The sequence below is a fragment of the Schistosoma mansoni genome, chromosome W (genome assembly GCF_000237925.1).
Source record: "Schistosoma mansoni strain Puerto Rico chromosome W, complete genome".
Lineage (NCBI taxonomy): Eukaryota > Metazoa > Platyhelminthes > Trematoda > Strigeidida > Schistosomatidae > Schistosoma > Schistosoma mansoni.
In genome coordinates, this window is record NC_031502.1 from 24,859,675 (window position 1) to 24,872,984 (window position 13,310).

The window sequence follows — 13,310 nt, forward strand, 5'->3', positions numbered from 1 at the left end:
GAGGCTGTGGATTAGGTGGGAACTTTCACATACCTGGGCAGCATCACCGATAAACAAGGAGTATCTGATGCAGATGTAAAGACAAGGTTTGGCAAAGCAAGGCCAGCATTCCTACAAGTGAAGAATATATGGAACGCAAAACAAATATCAGCCAACATTAAAGTCAGAATTTTCAGTACAAACGTCAATATAGTTCTACTGTACGAAGCTGAAACTTGGGCATTTTTTATAACCATCATCAAAAAATACAAATATTCATGAACAATCGCCTACACAAAATACTTAATATCTGTTTTTTTTGCCCCCAAACGCCCTGGTACGGCCGAGAGTGGGGAGAGTCCGCTCTCTCTCTCTCTCGAAATACTCTCACATGGCCACGCGTATATAGCCTCTGTCAGCGAACTCCTACTCACTGCCTTCTCGTGGCGGGGGTGTTGTTCACGAAATTGAGAGGACGAAAAGCGAATGTCCGGCGCTTTAACCGGGTTGGTGGACACTGCGAGTCCACCTAGGGGAGTTGGAAAACCCTGATTCCAAACCAATGGTGCACATGGGCTCCAGTATCCTGAGGGAACAAATGGTATATGGACCTGTTGTTGGTCACCGGCTACCATGGGATTGCATCTCCTTACGATGCTCCACTGCCTTGTGGATCAGACCTTTAGGTCAAAGGCTCCGGGTGTCCCTCTAAGAAAACCACCTGCTTCAGTCTAGACACCTGGTCAATATCACAGTCGTCGCACAAATCTCATTTGATTTGTGCGGCGCATATACATCTGGTGCCCCTTTGTACCAATATTTATGTGTTTAAACAAATAAATAAAATAAAACCTGGGCAGTATCCCAGCCCTCACACAAATCAAATGAGATTTGTGCGGCGCATATGTATCTGGTGCTTCCTTGTACTAATATTTATCAATCGATTTACATTACATAAACCTAAGCGAAGTAGTCAAGAGTGCAGTTCAGTTTTCCCAATTGCTTTGAATGTTAACATAACGAAATGTGGGCAAAATCCAAATGACTGATTTTCGACATTATAAAACGCTAAATGTATGGTCTAATTTTAAGATGATGGAGAATATTTGTAGCTCAGGAGGATGTTAGAGTTGTCGCTATCTCTCAGCTGGACGGATGGGTTGTGGAGCTCTCATTTTTTTCCAAATGTCATTAATACGTATTTCAATAGGAAGTACGTGTTAGGTGCTCGCGTGCGAGACCGAGGGTTCTGGATTCGATTACCACTTGCGAGGTCTTAGACGTGCAGTCGAAGAGTCCTATATTTGGACGAAACGACCGTCTATTGTTTCCAGGTTTTCAATGATTGCCCAACTTAGATCGGTCCATGATTTCAATGAAACTCCATTATAGTTATATTTCTGTACAATAGTCTAATCTCCGGTGAAATATAGTATTACACGAAAACCGTCTGCTTCAGCAATGTTTAGTGCAAATGTACAATTAAGATTATAACTGAGGGCTTCCTACCTAGTAAACACAGTATTAGTTCCATTAGAGGGAACATAGCAACGGAGTATACATACCTACTCAATGTTGTTTCCGGAAAACAACTACTAAAACATACCAAAATTGAGATTACTTATTATTCAGTCTAATAGCAAACGAATTTTTGTCGCAAGACGGTTGGAGGTGACACAACCCACAAATTCGCTCACGCTTAAATTTTCGATAAATGTAAACAGCATTTAGACTCTACTTAAATTGTCTCTGAATGACAATTGACTAAAATATCTGAGATGGTCCATTCAAATGTTCACTAAGACCCCTATAACACCTTGTTCTAGTTGGTGATATTCCTTATCTTGAATGCAAACAAGCATCACGCAGTAGAAAATAAACAATATAAAGAAATAATTGGATTGATGAGACAGAGCACTGGATTTTTTAATGTTATTATTATTATTATCAGTAGTAGAGATAAAACAAGCAAGTTACAGACATTAGCCTTCGATTTTATTTTTATTCAAAAACTAATTTTGTAAATATTGTAAAAAGAAAAAGACGGGAAAATTCATGGATGCTCTGAATACATACGCAGAAACAAACGTCGAAGAGCAAATCTGCAAGTCATAGGGTTAAATGAGTTTTTGTTCGTCAGTGTAAGCATGCCAAAATATTCTTGCTATATATATATATATATATATATATTTAATCAACCACAACCAGTCGGTTTAACTCAATGTAATGAATATATGTAATAAAGTTTTAGCTAATACAGCTTTGACACTGGTCAATCTGTGTCCATTTTATTGTCATCAAATGATTCATCCTTTTTATCAGCTTTAGCATCTCCAGTAGTTTTCCCTTCCTTTTTATTGTCTGACTTGTCTTTCGATGATTCCTGAGAAGTCACACTTTGGGAGACATTTGAACCGCTGTTATTTGAGGGTTGAGAGGTTGTATCAATCGTTGTTCCTTGGAGTGCATTTGAAAACGCCACAAGGTCTGAAATCGGAATTAAAATTAACTATTAGTCATCCAACTTGCAATCATAGAACAGATCATCCCGAGAAATGTCTCCTTCAATTTAGCATGCAGCTGAGATTTAAAAACATGTTGTGAATACATGCGCTTCCATGTGATTGACATTTCTCGTGCGAAATTTTACGACATATATTGCCAACCCGATAATCGATGAGTCGAGTGAGGTTTAAAACAACTCTCTAAAAGTTTGGAATCAAAAGTTAAACCTCGACAATTTCCCAAAGATAATAAACTGTAATAGCTTTTATTTGACAATTAGTTTTACTTCAATCAACTATCTTTGAATTAACAGAACACACTAAATAGTTAATTGAATTGATAGTTTAGTATAGTTTGCTGAACTGACATTATACCTAACTAATTACAAAGAGAGATGGACGAAAGTAAATAGGGCTGTTTAGGTATAAAACAATACATACAGAAAAATTACATTATCATAGACCACTTGTTTAAGTAAGAAAAACGATTTAACAGGCTTACCACCTCGTCTTGCAGCTTCATCAGCTTTCATACCTAAATTGAATTGAGCCAAAACCGGGGCAAGTTCACCTGTTCGAAAAGCATCTGAGAAGGACTACAAAAGACGAATACAGTGAGGAAGCTAGTTAAGTAACAAAAACGAGTAAAAAGGGAGTGAAAACTTAACAAAAGTGCACAGTGATAGATGCAATAAAATATAACTAGATCTATCGTAAATTAAGTAATTCCTTAAATAAAGGTGTAGATACTTTAAACTTTTAACCAAAGTTTCAAGACAGTTCGTGCTATAAGCGAAAAAAACCAATGTAAAGGATTTTGTGTATTATGTAAATAGACGTGAAACTTTCAGTGATATTTGAAGTCAGTGTAGTTCTCAAGTCTTCATTAGATTGTTTAAAAATCAAAGTAATGAATTTGAGTATCTTTACGCTAAGCTAATAATCTATGGAGGGTATCTATCCTAAAGAGAAACCAAATGATTGACTAAACTCAATAATTGGACGCCCAAGACAGATATTTTAGTGAATATTTTGATCAACTGTCCCAAACACTGGTCGATTCCCACTCAGGGACAGTCAAAGTAGGATTAAATGTATTGACTATCAGTTGTCTGAAATTTAGAATACGATAATAACCTTCAGTCTAAGCAAGTTTCTAGGGTGTATTTTGATAATAAGTAGAACCTAGACAAGTGTACAGGTTCTAATTGTCACAGTTCACATCAGTATAACAAGAAATTAATAAGATAAGAAGCTAAGGAATTGAAATGAGTGAAAAATAAACATGAGAAATAAAGTTCAACTCGAATGAAATAGTAAAATAAAAATGAAGGGACAATAACTGAGGCTGTAAAGATTGGTGTACTTGGTTTTGAGCCAAAATTTATGATTTGAAGGAGAGTGATAATCCCTGACAGTCTAGTACCTCGATCAGATTAGTCTACATAATGGCACTGAACCATTATGTTTGAAAGCGAACACATTCGGTACACTAGATAGTCCATCAATTAACTATGAAGTATTTTTAAGCGCTACAGGAACATATCGTCATTACAATTTTAAGAAATATAGAACAATGAAAACAGTGATATTTATCTACACTTTATAAGGATCGTTTAAAAGTTGGTCGAAAAATATAAAGACTTTGTCAATGGATCAACAATTAATAAAATATTTTTAACTTCGCATTCAACCTAGTGTTCCAACAAATGTCTAAAAGGAAATTTAAAAAAATAGAGACAGAAAGTGTGTGATTGAATATTCACTGAACAAAAATATAACTTCCTTTTTAATTTAAAATGATGAGATCAATTCGATACTACTTGGGAATTATAATAGTAAGAGTAATTTAAATTGAAATATTCATCAATATTAAGCTATGAAATAAGTGCTTGGTCAACTGAACTGATAACCGACAAAATTATTATTGAAACTAAAGCATATTTAACCCTTACTTCTAAAGTGGTTTTGAATTGAGATGACTGAATGTTTGCAGTAATATTTTCCAGGTCATTTGTACTCGCCGATTCAGGATCCAGAGGAGGAAGATGAGGCAACAATCTTTCTTGAATATCCGGCTTATTCAGAAGTGAGTGTAAGTTATCCACGTTTAAGACGTCATTTAATTCTACCTTAGCATTATTTGCTATAAGCAATAAGAACATTATCAAAGATTAAACAACATAACTTTGTGAGTAATGTAAAATAATAATTAGAAAACCAATTAAAACAACCGCGTATGAATTCATTTTATGGGTACTAATAATTTACTATTTAAGTTTCCGAAACCAGAAGCAAAAGTACTGGCTAAGTGCAATAAAATTTTACTCCTAGTTAATTTAACATGTGTAAAGATAGAAACTAACAACAGCAAATATATTTGTAACTTGTAACACTCCAAACCAAATACCACATAACTAGTCAAGATAGACCCTGTAATAAAATTAAACCAAACTACGGTAAAAGATCATTAGTAAGATTAGCCTCCCAGTGTTTTAACTTAAGTGAAATTTATTATCAATACATTGTAAAAAATTATTATCAATCGCACCATTTTAATGGGATACTGCCCCTAACTCAGGGTCTGGAAAGTCGGAAAAATGAAAATTTCGTAAATGCGATAAAAATGATCTCGGTGGTCTTGTATTAGTATTCCGACACCAGCCAATGGGTTTTAGGCGTCTGTTATGCCCTAACGCTTCAGGCTCGGCTATTTCGCTGACTACCTTACATATGTGTTGTATGCAGTATAAGCTATATTGCCATGTAGAGCTGGTCTTATGTGAGACTGGAGGTTTGCTATTGACATTGTGGATGGTTCGGCATTACTTTGGCAAGTTTTGCTGACTGTTCAAGTGAAAGGTTGGTTTGATGGTTAACCGATTTCATTCATACTGGTGATTGCTTTTCAGTGTTCTCAAGGGCTATTGTCATTGCAGCATTGTAAGGCATGTCGCCATTACCAACAGTAATGAGTTTGATTGTTGTGTAAGCGGGATGGGTCAACGGTGGCCTGTTCATGCTGTGCATAATTGATTTACACGATCACTGATCGGAATAATTATACATGTGAATGTGTATATGAATGGTGCGAATGGTCCACCAGAGTGCTTGATACCTGTGTGGTTGCGCCACAAGATTGAACTGTACTGCTCGGATTAAGCCTGGGAGTGGTGCCTGGTCCTCCTGAAAACCAATGCAAAATTACCGAAGCCCACAAGGGTATATTATATAACTATATAACTGTGCATCATTTTAATGTATCCACTACTAATTTTTGATTCTTTCCTAACTCTTATTCAGAGATTATGGAGTTAAAGGGTAGTGTTGTTCAATCTAAGAGGAACTTCTGAGCTTTTGAAGCATTTCAAGTCACTTGATCCAAATAGCCTGTCCGTGGCCCTTTACAACGATAATGACGAATCACTGGTCAAGAAACTTACTACGTTAATTGGAAAGATTTTGCAAACAGGAGTCTGATCATTTTATAATAAAGAGATCGTCATCCCTATCTTTGAAAAAAGCCTTCGCGACTTATGCAACAGTAACTGGGGTATCAGTATGCTCCCCCCTGTTTTAAAATACTGGCAACCGCTATACCCGTCATACAAAACCTGTGAGCGTATTTCCGATTACATTATGGATGTATTGATCGAATTTTCAACCGTCAAACTTATCGCAGATCGACGATCGTTGTTTCTTGATAGTAGGGCTCCTTTTGACTCGTTGAACAGGATTGTGACTTTAGATTAATAATCTAAAAGTCTGGGTTTATTAATATATCGAAGGCTTTATATGCAAACACCTGAAGGAAAGTGTTCGGCTACTTCTATGCATTTCTCTGGTCCAACAATGGGGATAGGCAGGGTTGCACAACCTTTCCATCAATCAGCTACAGCGTAGGACCAAGCACATATATGTGTCGGTTCAAGTTGACATACATCATTAGCACAACAAGATGAACAAATTCATAGAAGTAGTTAATCTCATGGTGGTAATATATGAAAGATTGTATAAAAGGATATAGTACAGGAAGAAAGACAGATATGAAGCAATTTTAATCTCACGGTTTAAGGGAAGATGAAGAGTGTATACACCTGCGCCATTGTGAGAGCAGATAAGAGTTTCGTCTTTTTTCCGAAATCGTCTCACCTAAACTTGACTTCTTAATTCCAGTTTCTCTTATGAGTCGGAAAAGATGTCCTGTGTTACCTACAGCCGCTACCTTTTCCATCTCTTTTGCTTTCAATACCCACCACTGCTCACGATAGTTCCTTAGACTTTTAGTCAACCTACATTTGATTTGTTTCGGCTCTTCGTCGTGTTCAGAGCCTGATGGGATGAGTTTACGAGAATCCATCAGTGCAATAGATTTAGAAGAAATCCATTGGTTTCTTGGAACCCTTTGCTTTAAATTACTAATAGATGTTACTGCTGTTTCCACAGCTGTTCGCATATCTTTCCAAGCAACATCTGGGTCAGTCTCGTTTACGGAACTGCCTAAATGTGAACTCAGTTGTTCTTGGAACTTACTTTTGGCTTTCACGTCACTCAGTTCAATTCTAATGGGTCTTAGTGTAGTTTTTCTGCGTCCAATGAGGCAAAAACAAATGCGCGCTCGTACTAAAGCATAATCAGAGTCCAAAGAGGTATTCCAGTACGAGCGACAATCTTCTATTGAGCCTCTCCAACGATGACTGATGAAAATATGGTCTATTTGAGTCCATCGTTGGTATGGTGCAGGTGGTCACCATGTTAGACGATGTCTCTCCTTATGCTTAAAATTATTGTTTGTTAAAAATAAGCGATTGTCTGAGCACAGTCGCAACAGACGATCACCATTATCTGTTAGCTGAGCCGGAATACTAAAATACCCAACTAAATATCTTTCTGTTTGGTTAAAGCTACCTAATCGGGCATTAAAGTCACCCGCTACGGGTACTATGTCTGAGCGCTTAGCTTTTTGAAGAAGTTCAGAGAGATTTCTGTAAAAGTCATCTTTCACTTCATCATGGCTGCAGTCAGTGGAAGCATAATTAGAAGCGATGAAAAGGCAACGATGTGTGTCCCTATCCTTCCGAGTTCTTACAGGGCCATTTAGTCGAACAGCACCTAAGCGACTGTTAATTGGGACCCACTCTATTAGTGTTTGTTCTGCCCTTGTACTAAGTGCTATGCTTACACATGCAAATCCACCTTTCCATCCTTCCTCCACATTGCCAACGGTAATATTCTGGAAACAGCTCTGAAGGATGTATAAGATGGTGTGAGTTTGTTTCCTGAAGAAAGACCTTTCGACCTTGAGTAAGAGAGTAAGACTGTTTTATTATTAGATGATATAAGGCCATCTAAATCCCACTTCATTAGTTGGCAGCTAGTATAAATACAAGTGTTTTGCATCTTATAAACACAAAGTACTTCTGAAAGACTGGCAGGAGCTTGTACCTACACTCATTCTTTGTGATGAACCACCAGATATAGTCGAAAGGTTTTTGTATTTGGGTGGTTGTATGAATACTGATGGTGGTGTGCCAGGTGAGAATAGCTTATGTATCGTGAAAGTCAGGAAAAGTTATACCAATTTAAGACATCTTGTGTGTAGCTTTAACTTTTTTGGCTGTAAAATGTTAGGTTTACAATGCGCGCGATGGAGATTTGGATGAAATCTAGGGGTGATCAGACCGAAACGTAGCATCACTTTATAACATCATTGACATGGATCGAGACCTGTTGATACGTTCAGACCACATGACTGGGGTCTGTACGATAACCAAGACCAGTGATAGCAAATGTTGGATAAAATAAGTTAAAATCAGTCTTAACAGAGCAAATGCATTGTTTTCTTTCATCCCTAGATCTTGAGTTCCAATATTTTTATACATAGTTGTCTACACTATCATTAATTACGTTATTGTGTCAACTCCTTCGGTATCCCTCTTGTTAATTTTATCTTTCTGAGCCGATAGATGGTAACTTGAATAAACGCACTATTACATGGGACTTTAAGTTAATTAGAAACAGTAGACTTAACCACAATGCAATGTACATTATTTACTGACCATATTAGTAAATGACAATAAATCTACAAATGGATTTTCTAATGTAAAAATCAACACAATATATGAAAACGAGGAATATTCAAGTAAACAATTAATTTCAATAATTTTGTCAGCAATCTCTGCAATTATAAATCTATAATTATTGCATTATTTCGGTCAAAATAAAACATGATCAAATAAGCTGTCAGTCATAAGCAACAGAGGAATCTAGCATATATGTGCATCAGCTTAATTTGCTATACCACCATATATCCACAGAGAAACGAAATCAAGACAAATTCCAAAGTATTAGGAGTAGTAACAGTATCAGTGCTAGCAGAAAGCATTACACACCAAAAATATAATCCAGGAAGAGAGAACGTATTCACAAAGAAAAGCAAAATACAATTTTAAAACCTAAATCCAAGGGGATATGAAACGAGAATGCACCTGAACAATGAACCTGAGGCGAACTCTGAGCAATGTTACTTTGGGTCTCTAAACGTTGACAGAGATAAGCGCGAAGACCCCAGCCAATTAATGTACACCTACATTACTTTTATAGGGTTCACTATATTACTGAGCTATGGAATTTTACCACCCGGCATGTAGTCGACGCGTGTTGACGAAATAATTTGAATGGTTGATCTCATTATCCGGTTTTACGACACGTCTTATGGGATCAAGGATGACTTAACAAAAAACCATAATCCGGAGTAGTTAAGACAGCATACATACGATTTTGATATTTACTTTTGGTGAAAGTATGAGTGAGTTATGTAACAGTATTCCATGTATATTTTTTAAACTAAATTTCAAGGTAACCAGTTTTATGTAGTATAAAAGTTTGGTAAAGTTTTTCATCTGAAAATTTAAACAATTACATACATGAACTTCGTATTCCAGTAGAAATTGATGAGAGAATATTTCGCAAGTCCTGAAGTTGTATCTTCCCAGCTTCAAGTCGTTTATCGGTTGTCTTTAGGAAAGAATGGAGAAAATATCTGTTATGAGAAAGTGATATCAGTTGAATTATCAAAAACGTTTGTATATTGACAATTACCGAAATACATTGACTAACCTACTTGGGTGTGTAGCAATCAGAACACAAAAGGACCACAGATTTACGATAATTTGCCAATAAATTTCGGTAAGATACTCTAGGTGTTGTCTACACTTCCTAATACTGGATGGCATAATACATTGGTAAAAAGCTAACGGCAAGCAAATCAACATATTACATTAGTCCACCCAGTGACCGACTGCTGGTCTGAGATGTGTTGATACAAATAGACTTCCTGGTTAAAGCCAAGTCCCAGAATGGTAGAGGTACTTATAGTATCAGTGGTGATTGAAAGGACTATGCATCGAATATACGATTCAAGAAAATATAAACTAGTGAAATAAAAATATCATGAAGAATTCAGAAGCTCAGAATTCGGGGGGAAGACAGGATGAAAACGGTTATGAGCCATGTCATCTAAAGTCTGTAATCACTGGGTACCATAATCACGCAGAGCTCAACCAAGTAGTCTACACCTGTTAACATGACTCAGTCCAACTGTCAACGACGTCATGAACCGATGTTTTGATTTGGCCCCCCTAGCTTTCTTCCAGTCTACTACACCAGACAACATTCCTGTCGAGGTAGGTTGTTATGCATACGTAACAAAAGTCCCAATAACCTCAGTTGATGATTTACTACCTCATTATTCTATTTGCCATCCCTACCTAGTACCTTATTCCTAACCCAGCCATTGCTAACACGATGGTCCCAAAATATATGAGCAATGCTTCAGAGACACCTATGATCGAATGCTAGAAATCAAAGAATATCCTCTATCCTAAATGATCATGTTTCACATCCATGAAGCAGAACGGAGAGAACTGCTGCACAGCGAACATGTCCTTTGTTTAACAGACGGATATCTAGCCTACGCCGCAAGTGGGGCAATTTGACAAAAGTTAATCCAGCATTTTGAATCTACGAACAGATTTCGTCAAACAAAGACCACCAAGGCCGATGAAACTCACAAGATAAGTGAGGCAGTTGATGCGTCCAAATACTTCACCCCCTATCGTTAATCCAGGTGCTAACATAAGCCAATCATAAAGCGACACTTTGCATTTGAAGGGATGAAATCGCAACCAAAGCATGCTTACACGGCTGCTCAAGGTGGTCAAAAGATTGCAATTTGTCAGCAACTTTACCAAACACAATTACATAATCTGTGTATTTCAAGTCAACAAGTGAATCTCCTGGTAGAAGATCAATCCATGAAAAGTCAGACAATGAAAGTGTTATCTTCTCTAGAAGCATGTCTACGACAAAGATAAAAATAGAGAAAGCGGAAAACCCTGAGGAATATCACATGAGGTAACCAGTTCTGACAGTTCCCCATAAGCTCTGACTCGACCAGTAGTATTCGATTATAGAGGCCGTACAAGGTTAATGTACTTCTTTAGGATGCCTTTCAATGAAAAAGTGTCACAGAACCTCGCGATCAAGAGTCGAACCCCACCTTAAGGTCAAGGAATACAATAGCAGTTGGACATCAAAAATCGTGTCCATTTTCCAGAACCTGCTGTGGGGGGTGAGTACTTGGTCTTCACATCCACATTCACATCTGAAACCCTACTGCTTTCCTCGGGTTTGCTCTTTACGAGCTCTAGTTAAACGTCGAAGTACTATTGAGGCTAGTATGTTAGACACTTCGTCAGTTAAACTGATTCTTCCGTAGCTATCATAAGAAAAGTTTTATTCTTTCTTATAAACAGGGATGATCAGAGACCGAGACCAGTCAGATGGGATGACGTCCAGTTTCTAGATTTTAGCTACGATCTTAGCTAATCTAACTACTGAAACTAGAACATCACTCTTAAAAAATCTCAGGAGTTAGTCCACCAGGCACTTCTGCTCCCTATCGCTTTAGGTTGCTTATATCTTTTTCAACCTCACTAAAAGTTAAAGAACTTATATCATTTTCCCATTCACGCTGCTTGCAGATAGTAACTGAAATGTGTCTCAAGGCCAGTTGGACTGTTTTCTAAACTGCCCTGCCCATCGGTCTAATCTCATGAATCGAGAGTGAGTAATAGTCCCAGCTTTCCTGAGATGGTTCCACTGGCAGCCGGATTTCTAACACGTTTCCTTTTATAAGTCTGTACAATCGTCTACTGTTACCTATCGCTGCCATCTTTTCCATCTCGTCTGCGTTCGCTACCCACCACTACTCACGATCATTGTGTAGGCTTTTTATCAGAATACATTTAAGCTGCTTCAGATCCTCGTCGTGTCCAGAGCCAGATAGGATGAGTTTTCGAGTTTTTATCAATTAAGTGGACGCCGTTGAAATCCACCGAAATTTTTTAACCTTTCGGTTTAAGTTACTAGTGGATATCACTGCTGTTTTCATAGCTCTTTGAATATCATGCCAAGTTACCTCGAGATGGGTATCGCTTTCGTAGTTGACTAACTCCTCTATTTGTTGCTGAAATATTTTCTTCACTTTTTCATCACTAAGTCGAACTCGAAGGGTTTTTCTTGCTGTCTTTTCTACGTCCAGTAAGATGAAAACAAATACATGCTCCAACCAGGGTATAATCTGAGTCCAACATTTGCTCCAGAATGAACAATGGTTTTTTGTCGAACCTCTCGAACGATGGCTGAAGGCAATGTGGTCTATTTGAGTCCCTCGCTGAGTCGATAGTGAGGTCACCACGTTATTTCTTGTTCCTAATGCTAGTGCTTGATAAAAATAGGTTACCTGAGCATAGTTGCAACAGACGGTCGCCATTATCTGTTAGCTGAATCGGGACAGTGTAAGACCCACCTAGATGCCTTTCAGTTTGGTGCCTGAGGACTTAGGGAAATATCATTAAAAGTGCGAGGTTTGGTTAGGAAATCAAGTTGTAACGAAAAGAAGCTACGGTTAAGAGCGTAGATGGTCCTCAAATTTGAACACTTAGAATGCTATACAACAGCTCATTCAGACCAGTTAACGTGTACCTGGAAGAACGTTTATAAAATAAAGGCGCAAAGTTTACACATTAAACAACCCCCCTTAGTATGACTACGAAAGAATCGCGAAACGTCAATAACAAATAAGGTTTAACTAGGAGCTACTGTACAGTAAATTAAGACAATTTTTCGTAACTTACAGACGGACGTAGAGCGTCACCACCTGTAGATGAAGTTCCTGAAGATGGTGTGGCGGCAGTAGTCCCAATGATAGATGTAGAGGCATTAGAATCATCTAGGTGCCCCGTATTTAAATGACGTCCGATTGTCACAGCAGTTGCCTGAGTAGATGGTCTGCAAAAAAAATTACAAAAACATACGTAGTTTAATTGAGTAGCAGGAACTAAACAATATGAATTGTTGAGTATACACCTAAAAAGCCCAGAAAACCGACTAAATAATACTTTGACTTGTCAGTTAGCATAGTGTTAGTGTAAATCAACGACTTTAGTTCCAATCCGGCAATGATTTAACTACGACACTGACATTTAGTACAGGTAATTGAGACTGTTATAGTATATCGAAGTTGACGAGCGCATAACTTATTTGGTACAAAAGATAGTTTTCTGTCTGCACATATCAACTAACTCCTCATGTGGTGAAGGCATACAGATTTGGCTTCAGTTTACGCCATTGGGTACAATTATGACATACGAATTGCGGCTCAAAGACGAAAATAAATATCTGTACTTGGTATAAGTTATACTGTAATTAAAGTGACTAGGCTGTTGCTTCATAACGCCACTTTTGTCCGGAAGCTTAATTTTA

At 37.6% G+C, this 13,310-nt stretch overlaps 1 protein-coding gene across 1 annotated transcript; it reads right to left on the minus strand.

The window, feature by feature from the left end:
* Positions 1-1,907: 1,907 nt before the first annotated feature.
* Smp_080040 (putative adhesion regulating molecule 1 (110 kD cell membrane glycoprotein)) lies at positions 1,908-12,777 on the minus strand (the record flags this gene model as incomplete). Its single annotated transcript, XM_018789089.1, has 5 exons — positions 1,908-2,466; positions 2,986-3,079; positions 4,439-4,615; positions 9,410-9,500; positions 12,683-12,777. The coding sequence occupies 5 exons, from the start codon at positions 12,775-12,777 to the stop codon at positions 2,252-2,254; spliced, it is 672 nt and encodes a 223-aa protein (XP_018654567.1). The 3' UTR covers positions 1,908-2,251.
* Between the last annotated feature and the right edge of the window lie 533 nt (positions 12,778-13,310).